The sequence below is a fragment of the Telopea speciosissima genome, chromosome 1 (assembly GCF_018873765.1).
Source record: "Telopea speciosissima isolate NSW1024214 ecotype Mountain lineage chromosome 1, Tspe_v1, whole genome shotgun sequence".
Classification (NCBI taxonomy): domain Eukaryota; kingdom Viridiplantae; phylum Streptophyta; class Magnoliopsida; order Proteales; family Proteaceae; genus Telopea; species Telopea speciosissima.
In genome coordinates this window covers 1,201,928-1,222,550 of record NC_057916.1, presented here as the reverse complement: position 1 = coordinate 1,222,550, position 20,623 = coordinate 1,201,928, and the positions used below count along the sequence as shown (strand labels likewise).

Below are 20,623 nucleotides of genomic sequence, written 5' to 3'. Positions count from 1 at the left end.
AATGAGATCACACGTAAGGTCATCACCATGGATGAGATTTTTTATTTCATGAAGCAAGACAGTAATTTTGCGTGCTCCTATGCCTAGTTGCCGGCTCCACACAACCAGATAGTGGTCTTTTTCCCCTTAATATTATCAATTTTGAAGTACTTCACAAAATTTTGACCTCCAACCCCCACATTTTTCAATAGGGCAAAGAATCTACACGCTAGTAACATATAATGGCATCTCCCATACCAAGCCCATGAACGCACGAGATGCCTCATGATTCATATACAAAGGAAAACACATGCATCCTTTTCCCTTTTTAATATGATTTTGGGAAAAGTTCTTTGAACTGATTAATATGATTTTAGCGAACCGATATGGAAGGAGGGCATGCTCTCTCTCTCTTTCTCCCCTGATGGGGAGGAAGGGGCACCTTAGTTAGTAAGTTCGGGAACGGCAATTGAACTGGAACGGATACGTACAGCAATTAAACGGACTAGACGATAATAATACTTTTCAAAAATCCGGCTTAATAAAACGCATATGGCAATAATACGATACACGTTTAATACGTGTTTAATACGGCATAAACGGCAATAATACTTTTAAAAAAATGGGCATATATTGATTATGTAACATACATTCACCACCTAATAAACAAAATAATATCATGATTTTATGAACTAAAATAAACACAATAATATAATAACCTATATTACATCTCTAAGGACTTAAGAATTTCCCCAAACAGGTAATAAGTCTCATACAGCAATAGAGTTTACACCATCATAAGCACCTCCTTGTAGAGAGCTCGATTTGTTCTGGCTCCTTGCAATGCTTAGTTGGTTTTACCAACCCATAAGCACTCCATTTGTTCTGGCACCTACAGAGGACTGTGTTACTGGAATCCAACCTTCACTTTGGGGGGGGGGGGGCAGGGAGGGATGGGGTTTTGGGTGACAGGAGAGCAGAGTTGTAAGCACCCAAAATAAACCCCTAGAAGGGGTGTCTAAAAGCTGCCCAGATTTTGGGCCATCACAACTTAAATGGGTTTAAATTTTGTGAATAGGTAGAGCACAAGATCCCTTACTAAAATGTCAAATTTAAGATTGAAAATAATTTCTCAAAGTGGCAAAATAAAGCATAAAAAAATGGGAAAAAATAGAGTTCTCCAAATCTATACATGTAAGAATTCAAGATCAATTTTTACCCAAAGCTGCAAAGCTGTCAGTTTTTTCTTATCAAGTATGCTCAATTTTGTTTTTAGAAAAGAGGAATGATGAAGTGTTTCACTCTCCAGGAATCATGCTAGCACACAATAATGGAGGGAAAGGATCCATGTAACCACAAAGGAGATTTTAAGGAAGAAGAAAGAGAAACTGAAACGATTGAGAAGAAAGAAAGAAAGAAAGAAAGGGATACTAACAGACTAACCACAAAGGAGAACCGTGAGGTCCGTGAGGCCTTCAAGATTGAGAAGCGTCGCCGTTGCCGTTGCCATTGCCATCGCCATCGAGGATTTGATGATCGCCGGTGGCTGTTGAACGGAGATGGTGAGGATGATTGGAGATTGGGGGGGCCAGCTGCTAGGGTTCGACTTCGGTCTTCGGCAGGGGGGGGCAAGGAGGGATGGGGTTTTGGGTGAGATGAGAGCAGAGTTGTCAGCACCCAAAATAAACCCCTAGAAGGGGTGTCTAAAAGCTGCCCAGATTTTGGGCCATCACAACTTAAATGGGTTTAAATTTTGTGAATAGGTAGAGCACAAGATCCCTTACTAAAATGTCAAATTTAAGATTGAAAATAATTTTCAAAGTGGCAAAATAAGCATAAAAAAATGGGGAAAAATAGAGTTCTCCAAATCTATACATGTAAGAATTCAAGATCAATTTTTACCCAAAGCTGCAAAGCTGTCAGTTTTTTCTTGTCAAGTATGCTCAATTTTGTTTTTAGAAAAGAGGAATGATGAAGTGTTTCACTCTCTACGAATCATGCTAGCACACATGAATGGAGGGAAAGGATCCATGTAACCACAAAGGAGATTTTAAGGAAGAAGAAAGAGAAACTGAAACGATTGAGAAGAAAGAAAGAAAGAAAGGGATACTAACGGACTAACCACAAAGGAGAAGCGTCGCCGTTGCCGTTGCCGTCACCATCGAGGATTTGACGATCGCCGGTGGCTGTTGAACGGAGATGGTGAGGATGATTGGAGATTGGGGGGGCCAGCTACTAGGGTTCGACTTCGGTCTTCGGCAGTTCGCAAATCAGAATGGAGAAAGGGGAAGTGAAACGGTATTTCTCTTTGGGTTTTTTTTTTTTTTTAAACATTAGGGTTAAAACATATAAAACCGTATGATACCCAAACTATACGCGTATGATACTCGATCGTTTAAAAAAATGCATTTTTTTTATAAAAATACAAAAAAATATAATGACGAAAATATTTTTCATCTAAACGTTCGGATACACATATAATACGCATACTTACTAACTAAGGGAAGGGCATGCTCTCTCTCTCTCTCTTTCTCTCTCTCTACATGAAAGGATTTGGTATTCATGAGCATCCCACCCATCCAACAGTTGGGTTGCTGCACACATATCCCGGCGCTCTGCAAAAGCAGGCTTGGCACACGCTGGGATGTGTGTGCGGAAGCCCAAATGTTGGATGCTTCATTGGCCAATCCCCTCATTTGAGAGGATCCGTATCCAACATGAAATGACCTATGAACGAAACCATTTCGTCCCACCTCATTGCTGGACTCGTCTATCCCCCACTTTCTCAAGAACTCTACCATATTTTCTTTTATGAAATTTCCGCTTCTCAATATTATTATACATTAATTTAATGGAAAAAATAATATTTTCTCCTTGGGAAAGGAAAGATAAGAGAGAGTTGGCAAGTTATATGGAGTCCTACAGGTTGATTCAGTTACTGCCATTAGGCCACAAGTTGGGAAGCCAAAAGAAGAGGCTACGTTCACAGCAATGCCTAATTGCGAGGACTGCAAGGCCATGCAATCCCAACTAAAACCAAACTCTAGCTGTCTTGTAAGATTGAAATCCCCAGAAAATTATCGAGCAGAGCTTCATGGTTCCCTGGTGTCAGATGATTCTGCGACACAAGTTCTGCAACTCTCTACCTCATTGAAAAAGTTGTATTCTTCTTTTAGATTCACTGGCAAAAGACTGATGTCTATACAAATCCATAACACTTGACAGAAAATATTTGAAAACCAAAAATAGAGGAATGGGTTTTACAAACAGGCACGTCAATGCAACTAAAATTTTTCCCAAGGTTCCTTGCTAATATGTTAAGTTTCAGACTAAAAGGAGTTTGGCAAGCAGCAAAATCAATCATTACAAAGTTGAGGTCAGAACACTATTGACATACATGGGAGGATGTACCATACATGAGAGGCTTTTTGGTTGATTTGATACAAAAATTTGAAACATGTTAATTGCAAAAATCCAACTGCCAGAATTACCACATAAATTCCTTCCAGGAAGAAGGATTAAAAGGTTGCCTATACATGTAACGCCCTTTAGAAGCACCAACTTGGAAAACTTTTTGGATAAGGAAAGCTTCTGTCCTATTCACATTGCTATTGCGAATGTTAAAATAGACAGATCATGGACTGAACAAGCCATGTCAAATTTCTGTTTATTCTCATTCATACCCCTGTATCATTGCACAGCTACTGATCTATTATGCACCAACCATCATTACATAGTCCTAAATTTTCAAAGCTCTATTTTGACAAATGGAAAACTTCAGAAACACAGAAACTTTATATACAATATCACTATCTGATACCACATATCTGCAAAGTTTTTCAATGTTTTTTCAAAATGGCTTCTCAGGAAAAAGTCTTATTAAACCTAAAAACTCTCAGATTAGAAGACCAGACCCTAACCAAATTCTTTCAAATTCTTCAGCTACTTGATACACCCATGCTAATTCACCTTTCGAACTCTAAGGTTTGTTGTATAGCCTTTAATGAGAAATCTAGACCATTGTAATCAACACACATTTGATCATCCACAATTAGAACAGGCATCCAGAAAATGCAGACCAAGAAAGAATAGTTTGCTAGTGGACACTACCTAGCCTAATCAAAACCCTCCAAAAAAGCACTATCTTCTCACTTGTCAACTCCTTCCCTCTTTTTAACTTCTTCCTCCCCTACAATTTAACATCACATTGCAGATGTTTTCTTGGCAAAACGTTCATAGATGCATTTTATGGTGGAAACATAATTATTTAAAAAAAAACGAATGGCATCATCTCAGATGTTAATATGATTGACAGAATTATCCATTGGATAGACACGCGTTAGCAGCAGCAAATATAAGTAGAATTAAACTCCAAATAATAGCAGACCAAACAAGAACTCAATAGCATGGTTTACAGAATTAAGGTCCTAACATCAAAAAAATTGGAAAAAAGACAGAACTCGGCCAAGCAGAAGATTATCTCAGCTTCTAAAGTATCCCTCCCAAAGTAAACCAGTAAATTGCAGGACAGCCAAGCAACTGTAAGGAATTGTTTGCCTTCCATCAGAAGAGAGATCCAATGGCCATGAAAAAGGTAGTACTCTTCAACGAGAATCAGAAGAGATCCAACACTCATGTTGAAAGGGAGGACAAGAACTAGGACCCATATAGTTTAACCAGAACTTAGCCAATGGTCTAGAACTTTGCAACCGAATCCAGGAAATTTACGCAGGCACTTAAACGAAGATAACGAACCACCTCAACAAAAAGGAGCACCACGTAACAAAGAATCGAAACAGGCAGGCACATAAAGGCAAGTCCTGTAACCTGGAGCATGTTTATGAAGAATAGGGGACTCCTTCCATCAATGCACCGAAGCTTGAGACCACATCAGCTTATTGTTAAAATTGTGTTGATGCTGCCCAAAAAGCTACCACAATTTTAATATGTAAAAACGTGTCTCAGCAGCACATGATTGCAACAGGAACCCAAACATGCATCCAAAAAGACCATAAAGGTCAAATTGTAGCCTGCCAAAAGCTCAACATGATTAAAGATGGTTTTGAATTGGATAGTGTGAAGATTAAAAGTTATCCTGATTCTCCTGATAATTTTTTGTTATGAAAGAAAAAATAGATTCTGACGCTTGGGAGCAAAGTAAGCCAATAGGAAAGTGAACTCTACTTATTCTAGCATCACCTCTATACTCAGATGAGAAGCACACTCTCCACAGTAGACAGCCTCAAAAAATTACTCAAGTAGAACCATAGATGATAGAGACCGAGCTGTTATCACCATCCATCTCCAGACATCCAAACAAACACCAGACTGAGAATCCAGAATTGCAATAAACTATGCACGTAAACCATCCAGAATCCAGCAGCAATAATGGCATTCAAAGACTATAAGACCAAATTCGATATGTCAAGCAAGCATAAGACCCCATCGGACCAAAACATTGTACTGAGCATCTGACAGAGCTCAAAACAGTTGAACCACACATTCCTGCAAAGTTTCAGACTGCAAAAGTGAGATTAGCTAGATTGTCTGAGCAGATACATGAAGAAAATACATCCTGTCGTGGCCTTCAAGAATGTATAATTTCAACCTTTTGCAGCAGTTCCACAGGCTCCTCAGCTGCAAATGACAAAGTTATTTCCATTAGTACCACACAGAGATCATCAATAACTGGCAAGAATGGCAAACGTTTCACACCTCAAAAAAGGACAATTTCCTTGTTGCTCAAGACCGAAAACCTCCTGGACGCTCATACGGGCCAGAACGATCACGACTATATCGGTCACTTCCCGAACCACCACGACTGCCACCATCCCTGTTGCGTCCACTATAACGATCACCATTACGATCAGGACCATAGCGACTGCCGCCACCACCACCACCACCACCACCATGTCTGTCATCTCTTCCACCATATTTGCTCCCTCTGGCCCCATCACCAGATGGACACTCCCTAGCAAAATGACCAGGCTTGCCACATTTAAAGCAGTCCCCAGAGCTGGATCCCCGTCCACCACCATAGTCACGATCTCGCCCACGGTCTCGACCACGATCACGGTCACGGTCATAGTCACGGTCCCCATCACGGTCTCTACCAGAGCCTTGATGAGGCTGAGCTTTGTCAACAGTAATAGCCCTCCCATCTAGATCCATACCATTCATTTCCTCAATAGCCTCTTCCATTGCTTTCTTGTCATCGAAGGTGACAAACCCAAATCCACGAGAACGACCAGAAAACCTATCCAGAACTACCTGCATAAAGCCATAAAAGCAAATAATGTCGAGAACATTCTTAAAGAGAGAAATTTCCATTGTATCTCAAGTTAGCATGTCATCTACAAGAATCAAGAACTATATCTCAGCTTAATTCTAAGAAATTCAGCTTCTCACTCATCAAATATGGTATTTAAAGAATAGAAAAAAAAACCCTAAAAGGCAGCATGGCCTTCGCCCAGACACGACGCGAAATGATTGCCTAGTCCCCCATGAAAGGCAGAAATCCCACCCTGTTGATGCTTCTGTGCACCCTTCCATTGGCCCTAACGCTGGCACAGGGCCCACACTGCTTTTTAGGGAACACTTCCTTGAAGAATTACATAGATGTGTTGATCAAATGAATCACATAAGCCTTGAAACATGAAAGGGATAAACCCACAACTTTGCTTGATTGCAGTCAGAACGAGACCGCTTATAATAGGACTATAAACCATTTTGTGATTCTTGAGAGGAGTTGCCATAAATAATAAACGGCAACAGTTTTACTACACGGGCACAACAAGAGGTTCTCTCTCTCAATGTGCAGGTTTAATCTCTTACTGGAGAAATTGCTGGGTAACTCCATGAAACCTGAAAGTTAAACTCCATGAAACCTGAAAGCTGAACTCCATGAAAGCTTAATCCCCTCATGAAGGTCTCCAGAATGAAGCCCCACACAAAAAGGTCATCGCGGAGTCACAAAGAGACAGAAAGAGTACAAGAAGAAGAAACACAGGAGTTGCAGAGACCATTAGAGACTCAGGGACGAAGAACAAGGAGAAGAGAGCCATCCCATTACATCAGAGATTCAGAGGTTCTAACCCTGCCTGTCAAGAGACAAGATTTAGACAGCATCTCAGTCATGAGAAACCTTTGCCCTGATGAATCTTCTCCATAACTAAAACCTTTGAGACAGAAAAAATAATAACACCAACACAAAGATAAGTGCTGGACCACAGTCCATTGTAGTACTGGTATAAGGAAACAGAGCCGATAAAAGTATCTCAAATGATTCATTACCTTTGCTTCAATAAGATTGCCAAACTTCTCAAATGCATTTTTAAGACCTCTGTCAGATGTTGACCATGAAAGGCCCCCAATAAAACAACGGTATTCCACTGAGTCAGACATCTGTTCACTGCTGGAGCTGAGATTTCATTGCAATGAAGAGAGTAACAGAATAAGAAAGCAACCCAATTCTCTGAAGAATATAAAGTGAATTACACAGTAACATTTTAGTAATCATAATAAGACTAGACATAGCAATTCTGTCCGTAAACCAATAACAGTTAACAGTGTTAAAAACAGTTACTGTTAAGAAGAATAGCATCTCTAACAAACACAAACTTCATCAACACAATTAATAAAATGCTATTTATCTTGACACTAGTAATCATGATTCGATTCTAACTTCTAATACCAGTAACACTAAACATCCAGTTGGAAACAGTTACAAGTTGAAGTCCCAAGAAAGTAATAGACATGGCCAGCAGCTGCATGTCAAAGACGAAAAAACTGATTATACCAAGAACAACTGAGACAGTAGAAATTTCAGAAATTTAATTTTGGGACTTAAATGATTAAACAATTTTGCACACGCCCAGAAATGGGTGCAAAGACAGACAGAATAGCCTTGAAGCACAAGTATCAAAGTACTCAAGTATTTCTAGTAATATGCTCCACAAGATAAAGGAAAGATAATGCAAGGACCAGAAGAGATTCTTCCATTAAGCAGCAAGCATATCAATATTTGCAGGAACCAGAAGAGATTCTTCCATTAAGCAGCAAGCATATCAATATTATTTTTCTTTTGCAGTCATTTTAACGGCTACAACATACTACCCATCGGTTCCATACAAGTTTTAGAATGCAATGGGCACCGATATAAAGGAAACAAACTTGCAGCAATCTGGATCTCAATATCTCGGGTTCACAACAGATGTTATTGAACTGCAACATTGGATAGACCCCACAATTAAGGGTAGTGGCAATTTGTGGTCCTGGGCCCAAACTGGCAATATCAGGCCCAGGACTGAACCACCGGGCCTTTCTTGATTACTATATATTTATATCATTAACCAAGGTATCAGATGCATGATTTGTAGGGATTTGAGTTTTAAAATCAGAAAAGTGTATCGTTGATGAAAAATACTACAGTAAAGAACAATCGAGGGGGGGTATCAAGAAGAAGTGATGCAGATGAATGACAAAAGTGGGATTATTTTAGTATAAATAAGCTTTCGATTGGGTTCTATACATGTTGGGCCTTTGGTCCAATGGTTTTCATTATAATAGGCTATTTCAATGTGCCTAAGTTATGCGTAGAAGTTGAGAAATACCAAATTTATTAGTTAGTTAAGTTGGGGTCTGTGTTTTAGCTGGATTAGGTGAGATGTTAGATTTCCAACTTATCTCAAATTCCAGGTGGCAGTCTTTTAGTAGAATGGTTTCTATTTTATTATTTTCTTTTGGATAAAGTTATATGCAAATAGCACATATACTATCCTATTATGGGCTAGCAAACACTATAAATACATGTAAGGGCTCTTATAGCCTCAACATCAATTTGATTTTTCTGAATATTAGTGGATTTTCGGGTGTCGTTGGTGAATTCCAAGTGAAGGCTCGGGTGGATTCCTGGTCAATCTATCCTTTCTATCTTTTTGTCATATTTTTCTTATTCGAACAGGTCAGATCTAACCATTCTTCTACTACCTGTGATACCTCTGTTTTACAATTCTAATCCTGTTTCTATTTTTATCCATATAACTCTAGTAGCCGGTCTGATTTACTACTGAATTGGAACACCAGTTTGTCTTGTTGCTCTCTGAAATCCTGTTTTCAGATCTGAATTCTTTTGGTGAATTAGTACCGTCTTGGAACTGATACTTGCATTCCTAGTAGCTCTAGAGATCTACTGGATCTCCCTATTCTGTTATCAGTCTTGGCCAAATTCTGCAGGCCGATTCTATTTGTAGAATAAACCAATCAACTGAATTTTGATTTTGTTCTAAATCGTGTATCTTAAATTATAAACTTCCTCCCAATTTTGGTTTATCCCCCGGATTAGTGACCCCGCTTGTACTGGCGTGCGTAGGACAAATTCTTGCTTTGTTTTCTGAGATATTATACAGAACTGATCCACAGATTCTGACCAACATCCGACCAATAAGCCTACAGTTGTAATCTTTCTGCATCAAGAAGTTATTTTCTAGCTATACAGAAGGGTTCTAGGCTTCATAGTGATGGTTAGTAAAGAAGGGCATAACTAGCATTTGCTGAATCTTCATGGGCCCACTTGGATCCATCTAGGGATCCGATCATTGTCTCAGTTGATTTTCTTTTATTCTGGTGCGTACTTCTTCTTCAACTCGTGCTTCATCTCTTCCCAAGTCCTAGGTTCACATATTCTAGCTTTGGGTCTCTTCACGGGATTTCCATTATTGTTTAGCATAACCAGTCAATCGGAAGTAAACAAACCTAAGCTTCTGTGCCTCTGTTGGGTTGTACCAGTCAATATTCCTCTAGAGAATCCAACCCTAGGACCAAAATAATGTAAGACTAGAACCAGAATAGATCTAATCCTAGGCAGGATCAAATAGAAAATCTCCAAAAGAACAAGAAAAAGAGCAATGCGATCTCAAAAGAACAAGAATGGCGAGATCTCAAAAGACAACCAAGAGACTAATTGGTTGGAGAATGAGATGATCTCAAATTTTGGAACAACAAGAGAAACAACAAAGATAATCCCAAAAATTAATAACCTGTTGAAGCAAGCAATGATCTTGATGTGATGATCTTCAAGAAATCAATATGATAATCAGCTGAAAGAAATAACAGCAGGTTGTAGCACTCTTGAGATCAATTTGAACAAAATTAGTGATCGGATTCAAGAACCAATGGAAAGGGATGGGGAAATGGAACGGACATCTGACCCTAGGCCTCTCACCTATCTTATCTCAGGATTTCAACATTGCATAAGCAACTTTTCTATTCATTCAAATTCGTGTACAATGTTGGACTCCCTTACAAAATTGTATAGAAGACTGAAAAATAGACTTGGACACTAAAAAAGAAAGGCCTAACCCAATCCTTAACTAATAAGGTATCCTAAATTGACTAGGAAAGTGAAATACTCAAGGAAATAGACTCAAAACGGGACTCTAAGTAAACTATTGAAGTAAATCCCGTTTTCCTCCTTTCTACCCAGATTTTAGGCTCACTAAAGTGGCCAATTACAAAATAAACCAATGGGACCAAAGTCCCGATACATATATAACCCAACCCAAAGCTTGTTTTCAATAAAATAACTACATCAAAAGCATACACCAAGAAACCTCATCTGAAATGTCTCTGGTTAAATCATGCATGATATAATTGTTTTTCAAACCTGTACATGAGTGCATCTCAATCTAGCCCTAACCCTCAAAAAAGGTTCCAAGTTCAACAGGCTCAAAACCGAAACCGAAATTTTTTGTTGAAATATGTACATTTTTTTGTTGCAAGTTTCAATGGTTGCTTTCGAGGACCAAATAGTCAAATTAAGTCTAGAAATTTCTAGGACATCCTATTTTAGGCACTCTAAACATAGTGGAACCCTTAGATTTTAAAAATTACACCCAAAATGGAAATTTGACTTTGTACCTTAGGTTGGTAATGTACGTTGTATACATTCTCTAATATGGCCTATTCCACATAATAATTAGTACTAAAACACATAAATCAAGTAAAACAACTTAGAATTAGTGGACTCAACAATACAAGCAACAAGTCACTCCTATGCCCATCCTTAAAATATAATTCAAGTAAAACAACTTAAATATGCATTAGGAATGAATAAACGACAAATCATAAACCAAATCATAAATCATGGATCATACATTATTTTTTACTAAAAGTCAAATATAGTGGACTCAACAATACAAGCAATACGCCAACCTTACGCCCAGCCTAGAGTCCCAGACTCCTAGTACCAAAATGAGTTCTGGCTAGAATCAAATCGTCGCTTCTACTGTGTTCCTCCACTGCCCAAGTACTAGTTCTAACCTTGTACAACAGTGATTTGGCAAAGAGCACAAAAATTTGGGTTTTACAACCTTCACTCTTCAATCCAGGCGAAATGATGGAAATAGGTTGAAATTTGAACCCATTTCACTAGAATTATGGAATTTATACTAAAGGCTTTGAATAGTTTTGCCCGAAGTATTGATGAAACAAAAAAAGACCAAAACTTCGGTCCAAACATTGCAATCCTTCAGTATTGCGAGCAGTTTCGTTTTGACAGCCTGCAAAATTGAAACATTTCAGTTGGTTTCATGAAATTTCGTCAAAACCTTGTACAATGCCCTCGAACCTCATCGGCCTTCAAAATGCTTGGATCAACCCTAACCATTTATACAGACCCACTTATACACCAAAACCAGATAAATCTGCCCCTTAGTCACCAAAATTGTCAGCCCATTCTACACAAGTCATAAAACAAATCAGATCAAAACTTACTTCATTTGATGATCATGCGTAAATGGATTAGCCCATAAAAGCACATTGATCTGATCTCATTGGACCACCCAGCCCAACCAAGCAGGACAACATCCAGCCCAGGTTTGAAGACATTGTCCAAAACTACTATGCATATCTATCGATTTCAGAAAAGGAGGGAAGAAGCTGTAAATTTGAGAGTACTCTTGAACCCATATTCTCCAACCTGCCAGACTGTCATTCAACTTGAACTTAATTCATGCACACCATTCTGACATATAGGGAAACATGACCCACATCTTTCATTTCCAACCACTAAGATAATGTCTCTTTATAGATGATTGATGAGGTAATTTATGCAGTATAAGTTGAAATGATTGTTTCCTTTTGCACTATCAAATTTAGGGTTATGAATTTTTTAAAGGAAAAAAAATGATGCTTACTGAAAACAATGGCCATGTTAAATATTATAGTAACAAGTTCATATCGTTTTCTAGATACTCCTGGGCTTCATAACAACTTAAGACAGCTAAAGTTGTATCCAAACATAGCAAAACCACATTAAAGAGGGAGAGAGGGAGAAAAGAATGTGTTGTGCCCTTCAAACCTCCATGCTTCTACACAAACTTCATTTTTCAGTCTTAACCTTCTAAAATTTACTCAATGTCGTGAACAATTGTAGATTTAAATTTTAAGTGAATAAAAATGACATCTGAGTTAATTTATCAAATTAATATCTCTAGATTGACACCATTTTGGTCAACTTCTCCTCAGTTAATATAAACTCACCAATAAAAAATTAAATTGTGCTACAAGTAGACCCATGAAACCAAGCACCTTTTGTATGGAAATGGGTTGTCCATGCTTCTCATAACTTGCTCTACACAGTTATAAGAACTAATCAACGACTACATCATTCACTCTCAACTCTAATTGGTTTTTCCCAATCACAAAGGCTTTTCCCAAATTGACAGCAATGACTCCATCGTCAAACCAATAGATCTCTCATTCTGCAGTGTTTTTCTAAGCTTCTATTCACTTTTCTTTCCCTCTCAAATGAAATTGGGTTTCATCTTACTACATTAGCAACATCTTTGAGGATCCACATCACAGATGAACATCCATATTTAATTACTGAAACATTAAACCACCAAGCTTCTTACCTTTCTGCAGGGTGGGGGGAGAAGAAGAAGAAAGGGTCTTACTACTGAATCAACCAAATATAATATTCTCGTGCAAATTTTTTGACATGTTTATCTTTGGTTTATAAATCACATTGAGTTCAATCTAACTGCAATCAATCAAACAACCCCATCAATCTATTTTTGGACCAATTCAACCAGACTATCCTTAAATCAATATACCCTTACAAAGCTATCAATGAACCATTTCTCAGGATCTCCCCCATCACCAACCATACAATTTATTGCATAATCTATAACTCACTACAGGTCATAAGTAATAAATAAACCAATTCTTCAATCATCATTGATTACTTATTAAACATAATTATTCAGAACAAGAACTACTAAACATCAGTCGAAATAGCTTTAAGATCCAGACAAGAACAAGAAAACCCCGAAGGAATGATCTAACAAGTCGACTTCAGGAAGTAACATTTTATCTATTTAAGATAAAATCCACAAACAAACTGCTCAGTTGACTATGATCAACCAAGTCAACTTCAGGAAGTAACAATTTATTTATTTAAGATAAAATCCACAAAAGATCTGCTCAGTTGACTTTCTTGTTTCTTACATTTAACTAAATCCAGAAACAATCCCCCTTGCTCAGGAACTAAAATCCCCAAGGTGATATTGTATTGGTCAACCTCTAAATAGTTAATAGATATTGACCACTACAAAGTCCACCATGCAACAAGCTGCATGGATTTCTCAACATAGACCACACCATTCATTCTCAATGCTCATCAGTTATTTCCAAATTCCAATTACAAAAAGTATCCCCAAACTGACTCCGACTTAATACCCAAACCCAATGTTACTCTTCTAATGTATTTGACAGAGTTCTACCTTCTAACTTTGTTCCCCTTTCTTTTTGACATTTAACCAAATGAATTAATTCCTTATATTGCTATATTGGTAACATCTATGGTGACCTATGCCTTACGTAGAGACTGATCTTAATCAGCCAACAACTAATCACTGACACTATTGCGCATCAAAAAATAATGTATCACCGTAGCAAAGACCCCATATGAGATTTTTACCGTTTTTGCTCCTCATAAAATAAAAATAAAAAATTTGGGGGGGGGGGGGGGGGTGTTGATTTGGGACATTATTCTCTTGTTTCAGATATCAAAATCGAATCAAATCCAACTGCGACCTACCCAGTAACCACATCATTCGATGTCTACGGTATTCCTCGAATACTTCCATCCTTACACAGCTAGTTATGATTTATGAACTTCTTCCCCGCCAACCCAGACCCCACCAACTACGATAGAAGAAGTAATATAGTCTCTTCAAGGCAATGAATAAATAATCCATTCGTCATGGACAACTGATAAATCCTTATTATTGGGAAAGGAACTTGTACACAGCCGTAATAACCTAATATTTTGGTTTAAAGGAGAAGAAGACTATAATGATAATGAGATGATCTAAGAGATGCAAAAAATATATATTAAAAAAACAAAATAGCAAACAAGACAAATAAACAGCGAATAAATCAGGGAGAAAAGAAAAGGAAGCAACGGAGAGAAGATCTAAACAGATCTAAGAAATAAACCGAAAAGGAGGAGACACTGTACCTGCCAAAGTGAGTAATTTAACCGAAGAGTAGATTTTCCCTTCCCTTGGAAAAAATCGCAAACCAGAGGAGCGAATGGTTTTGCGAAAACTTCTATCTCTCGGTCTCTAATCTTTAGGTTAAAAGTGAAGACTTGAAGACGACGCAAAGCATCTCTTTTGTACAGTAGCGCATCTCCTTCCGAATCCGGATAGGCATCAAACGCGTAAAAGTTTAGGTACTGCCGGTACTCTCATGTTACCAGTTATGCTAAGGTTACAACCGCCAGATTGGAACCAATCTTAAACAATGATATGATGGACTTAAGGCTTACAATTTGGAGTTGTGGACTTTGGATTGCAGCCCATTGGTACTTTAGCAGAAATGGATTATAGGTAGCCCATTATGAGCTTTGGACTGGGCCTGTAGACTAAGACCCATGCTGTATTTTAGGCTTCGTCCGGAGTCGTTCCATGAATCCAAGCCCAATTGGAGTGACCTGTTCACAATAATGAAAATTTTACCAGGAAAACCAGGGAGATTTTGTTCCATTCGTTTCAGCGTAAAATTTTACTTCAGCTCCGTTTGTTTCGGCGTACAATTTTACCAGCAAATTTTACTTTGTACATGTAAATTTTTACATGTTGGAAATTTTTCTAATGTTTGTTTCCATAAAAAAACCAAACATTAGAATACTTTTCAACATTTAAAATTTTACAAGTGAATTAAAAATTTTCAGATAAAATTTAACATCGAGACAAACGAAGCCTTCAAAAAAATTTATATGTAAACTTTTACATGTTGAAAAGTTTTCTAATGTTTTCGACATTTAAAATTTCAGGCTAAAACAAATGGAACCAGAGAATCTAGATCGGAAAGAACTACCAGATTTAACACCTTAATTGACCCTAATGGATATGCTATAAGGGTAAAGACTAGAGACCCTCCAAACTCTTTTGAGATAGGCCGTTGATCTTTCCCAATCACTTGAAAGTACTTGTGAAACAAAAGGGGGGTGTAGGCGTGGGGCTCCCACTTCTATAGCTCCACACCATTTTGTTTAATCAATACTTTTCAAGTGATTGGGAGCAGCCACACCCAAGTGGGTAAGAGTTAACATTGTTATTCAACCCTGTCCTTCTCATCACTAACCCTATTGGAGGATTGAGCTCCTCTCCAGGGAGTCCAGCACGCCCAGGGTGCATCCAACCGTTGGGTTGTGCTGCACACATTCCTAGGCGTGCACTAAGATGTGTGCGGCAAGGGCAAACCCTTGAATGCCCCTGGGCACTCCCTGAGTGCTGACCTCCCTGGAGAGGAGCCAGATCTGCTATTAAAGGTTATCTCTTATGCCTAGGGATGTCAATTATCAGGCCAACCAATTGGATCGATCAAAAAATTGAGGCAAGTTAAATCATACGATTTGTTTGGTTTAACCTTTTATGAAATGTTAGAAAAATCGAACTGGCCAAATAAACCAACTGAAATTGGAAAAAACTAATTAAAAATAAAAGAGATAGAAAATAGTTTTTTTTCCATTATTTTTATTGTATATATATATGAAAGATTGAAACAATAATGCACCAAAGCCCGTTATGTCAACCTGATAAAAGACCGGATCGAAAACATCAGAAATCAAACGAAACCAACCGATTGATAACCCTACTTATGCCCTTTTCACTTGAATGAGTTCATTAAGTATATATATATAGTTGTGTTAGATATAGGAGTAAGATTCAATTCTTTCATTTTTTATTTTTTTGGTAAAGTCAATTCTTTCATTAAGGCTATATGGGAAAGCGACCCTTATGAAAAGGTACCATCCTCAAAGGTTTAATTTGATACCAACGGCTATATCAAGAGGACGACCTTGTTTTCATTTAATTCCTTAAGACCTAATTAATTCATGATCTTCCTTGTAGGGTCATACCGATTGCCCTTTTGATGATATATTGGATTTACCTTCTCTTAGACTGCCCTTAATATGGGAAGCTCCTCCATCTATGTACTTTCTTGGATTTTAGCAATTAATAAATTTTTTAAGAGAGGCCTTTGTTCTAATTTATTGATTAAAATAGGATTTTTGTTTTGGTTTTTCTCAAAGTGCTGAGACACACTCATAAATGGCTTAAAGAAATTGCATCATTATGAAAAATTATATATCTATTGTTTTATGTCAAATAACAAAATAATCAAAAAGAATATTTCATTCAATTTTTTTTTTGGATAGAAAAGAAGGCTATTCATTCATGTGCGCCCAACGCCAAACAAAGGAAAACAAAATACATAACATAGATAGAGAGCACGATAAACACAAGGTATGGATATACGATATCCAAAACCAATGAGTGGAAATTGACCCGGTCTCACATGCCATTGACTGGATCATCCAGAGGAAGGGATGGATTACAACTATATCCCTAGACAAAAAGCTGTAGACACAGCCAAAGATAAGCGCATGCACATACGTGCCAATAGGCCCATACGTGCCGAACAGACCAAAAATACCAGACTTCCCATGCGTGCCGCTACGATGCCACAGTTTACTTTCAAACAGTTTTGCTAGAGAGACAAAGTTCTGCTGGATCGACGAGTGGAGCTTTGATAGACAATTAAAAAACCATCTAAAACGTTGTCACAGCCTACTTTCGAACAGATCTTCAAGGATCTGTTAGATCGGCGAGTGGATATTCTTTTGGCGACAAGAGAGGTATGGTGAAGGTTGAATGGCGGCTGAAATTTCTGAGTCGACGATAAACTTAGTGCCACCAGCACCTGGGTCAGCAACACTTGTAAACAGACAAACAAAGAAAATGAAAAAGGCGGGGTGGTGATGAACCGTGAAAAAAGGGGTGGTTTCATCGTCATCGTCATCGTCGATATCGTCACCGACGATTCCAAGGATCATGGTGAACGGAGCAAAAAGGAGAAGAGAAGTAGTACATGCACAAACGGCGGAGGAGAGACACGCTCAAACGGTGGAGAAATGACACGCACAAACGACGGAGAAAAATACGCACAAATGGCAGAGAAGGGTTTCCAATTTTTTCTTATTCTTTTTCTCACCCAGAATTTAATCTGAAATGCGTACCAAACACATTCTTAGTAACTTATTTGCATTCATACCCATGATGTTAGAAGTTTAATATGGCCCATTAGTTACAAGAATTAATAGAATTCATTTATGTTGACCAGGTGGAGCCTTAGAAGGAGAGGAAAGTCGTTATTAACAAATTAAATAAAGTTATGAAGGCATGAGGCAAAAAAAAAATTTCTAGGGTAAACAAGTCATGGAGCAAGTTCAAGTGTCATTGGCAATGGGGAACGAAGGACTTGTAGCAGCAAAAAATTTCTGCCAATGGGATCGATTATACTCAATTTTGATTCCGATTCAGCCGAAATTATTATAAAATTAATCAGAATCGATCAGAATCAACTTGAACTTTAGAAACCCTTCATGGATTGGTAGGAATTGGTAACGGGCTCCACACATTCCATTGATTTGATTTAACTTTTCCAGCCCTAGCATGATAATTTGGAAAATTATCCTCTCCAATTCCTTAAGGTGTGGCAGTGCTAGGTAGAGATGTTGACACTTGGCAACTGCTGCATCTAACGGTTGGATCTCATTGATATGGACCATTGGATGCAATAACTGTTAGGCGTCAACATCTCCATCCAACACTGCCGCACTGCCACACTACCACACTACCACACTTTAGGAATTGGAGAAGATAATAATCCTGATAGTTCAGGGAAAGGATGGTAAAATGAAACGGAGATGGGCCTTAAATATGCCACAGTAACCCTAATGGGCCATCTATGGGAAATTGGACATGCACTAGAGTTTTGATGTGTGGCCAATTGGGACTTGGGAGGGATCCTTAATTTTTTTTTATTTATTATTATTTAAGGGTAAAGGTTCTATGAGCCACTGAAATAGTTTATTTCTCTCCTTCTCAAATGAAATGATTTTGCTACCCTCCTATGCAAATACTGTTTCGCCCCACCTTATTGGTGTGCTCCCTATGCCACTTGTTGAGAGAGCTCTTTCCCAAAATTTTATTATTTTGCTTTGTTTTCTTAAATGTTAGAGGGTGGGCCTCAATGCAACAGTAAGATTGATCCATTGCAATATAATATTTGCGTGTTCAAGTCAAAAAACAGCCTATCCACAAATGCGAAGCGGGAATAACACCACATACATTATAATCCTTCCCAAACTCTACAATGATGGGAGCCCCATACATTGGATACACTTTTTTTTTTCCCTTAAGCTAATCATAATACCATAACCACTCAAAATATATAAATAAAGAGATATTAAAAGCAAAGGAATAGATTTGTCTGATAAGTTGTTTTCAAAGCATAAATGTGGTATGTTGTTACTGCTACGTACTCCCTCTCTGCCTTGCCGACTTCCCATCCCTTATCATTCACTTCATACCTAACAACAAAAAACATTAATGTAGGGTTCTAATGAGTCCACGGCCCAATATTTCCAATCATGTTGTCGATCATAAATAATTTAAACTAAAAAATAAAACAAGAAAAACTACTGAAAAAGGAAAAATATTTCCCTCTTGGATTAATATCTTACACTAAAGTCAATGCTACTAAAAGGCCCACTTGAAGAAACTCTTCTCCTCAGCCTTAAGCCTCGTAATGGAACAACTCTCCAGTACCAACTAGGAGACCTCTTTACCTTTCCGAAGATCTTTAAGATTGAATGTCAGCATCACCGTTGTACCCCTCTCTCTCTCTCTCTAACCTGACTCCCCTATGGCGTATAACCGTTGGGCTCTTATCAATCAAGTTTTTCAGAATGTTTTTGGTTGGACCACTATTGGACCTTTAATTTCATCAACCGCCATGGTTCAATCGAAAAAAATACGTACAAGTTGCGAGAAAATCTTTTAAGCTGACAAGAACATGTATAATAGAGATCGATCTTTAAGTACTTCAATACAAAAGGGTGAACGAAGGAGCTAAAAGAACCATAGGTAAACTTAAAATGACTCTATAAGAGAATTGGTGAGACATGACATGCATAGTTTTGGATTGATAAAAGGTATGGCTTTGAATAGAACTAAAGAGTTGATTAAAGAAAATGAATCTATGCATGTAGCGAACACCATTTACTTAGGATAACACTAAATTGAATTGAGTTGTGGTCATGGTTCATTGGACTTAATGCGTTCAGCTAAGACTACAAGACAGATCTTTCGGGCACCCATCTAAACATAAAGGTCTTGAGTTCATTGACTTGCTATATTGGTGGAGCTAGAGGTCTTAGTGTCTACTACATTTAACACAATACGATTAAGATCGAGTTCTCTCCTAATCTACCATTTCTCACAAGTATTTAGATGAAACTCAAAAAAGGTACTTCAACTTCCATCCCTAGACAGGGAAGTAATGATGAAAACACAGTGGCTACTGTTCTAAGAGCCTCATCAAAGAATCAAAAACCCATGGGTCTTTTCATCTTAGGTGAAGGAAATTTTTTGCCTATAATTAAATACAACCTTGTAAAATGATTAAAAAAAAAAAAAAAAACTAAGAAGAAATTTTATAACCCTACAAAATGATTAAAAAAAAAATAAAAACAAAATCTACGAGCAAGAAAGTTTATTGCTACGAGGATGAATCCACCATGATATGATCCCATGATTGAACTTCTAGAGGATCAGTTTCATCATTAAATTCCCGCTCCATACGGTCGAAAGTATCTCTCCCAATTCAATCCAAATCAACCCAACACTCAAAAGTTGTGGCTTAAGAGGTTCTCGCCTCACCATGGGTTTAAGAGAAACTCGGTCCAAAAACTAAACCACCTTTGCAACCTACATAAGACCATTTTGAACTGAAACAAGCAGGCCAGAGTGATTTGCAGCATCAAAAAAAAGATCAATTTCCCATTAATAATGGATTTAAGAAGTGGGATCCTATGCTCCAACTCCTAATCACTCATTAGTGAGAGAGGGTTCCTCGTCAAGCATAATATTTGTTTACTTTATTAAAACAACCTTGTGACCCTTTTTGGTCTCTTATCATTTGATTAATAATCCCTCCATATAGGTGGTTGGGACACTTGTCCTTACTCCTTAGAGAGAGGGTATATATTATGACTCACATATAG

The 20,623-nt window shown here is 37.9% G+C and overlaps 1 protein-coding gene across 1 annotated transcript; it reads right to left on the bottom strand.

The window, feature by feature from the left end:
• Positions 1 to 5,305: 5,305 nt before the first annotated feature.
• Positions 5,306 to 19,246, bottom strand: LOC122665200 (glycine-rich RNA-binding protein RZ1A). The gene is made up of 5 exons (XM_043861289.1): positions 19,232 to 19,246; positions 14,504 to 14,609; positions 7,273 to 7,399; positions 5,695 to 6,249; positions 5,306 to 5,616 (listed from the first exon to the last, which is right to left on the bottom strand). Exons 3-4 carry the CDS (start codon positions 7,381 to 7,383, stop codon positions 5,722 to 5,724), a joined length of 639 nt encoding a protein of 212 aa, XP_043717224.1. The 5' UTR covers positions 7,384 to 7,399; positions 14,504 to 14,609; positions 19,232 to 19,246; the 3' UTR covers positions 5,306 to 5,616; positions 5,695 to 5,721.
• Between the last annotated feature and the right edge of the window lie 1,377 nt (positions 19,247 to 20,623).

Excerpts from the sequence above, each read along its gene's own strand:
- LOC122665200 (XM_043861289.1), bottom strand. The coding sequence starts at position 7,383 with ATGTCTGACTCAGTGGAATACCGTTGTTTTATTGGGGGCCTTTCATGG. Across the intron at positions 6,250-7,272 it reads GCAATCTTATTGAAGCAAAG|GTAGTTCTGGATAGGTTTTC; the intron begins GTAATGAATCAT and ends GGCTTTATGCAG.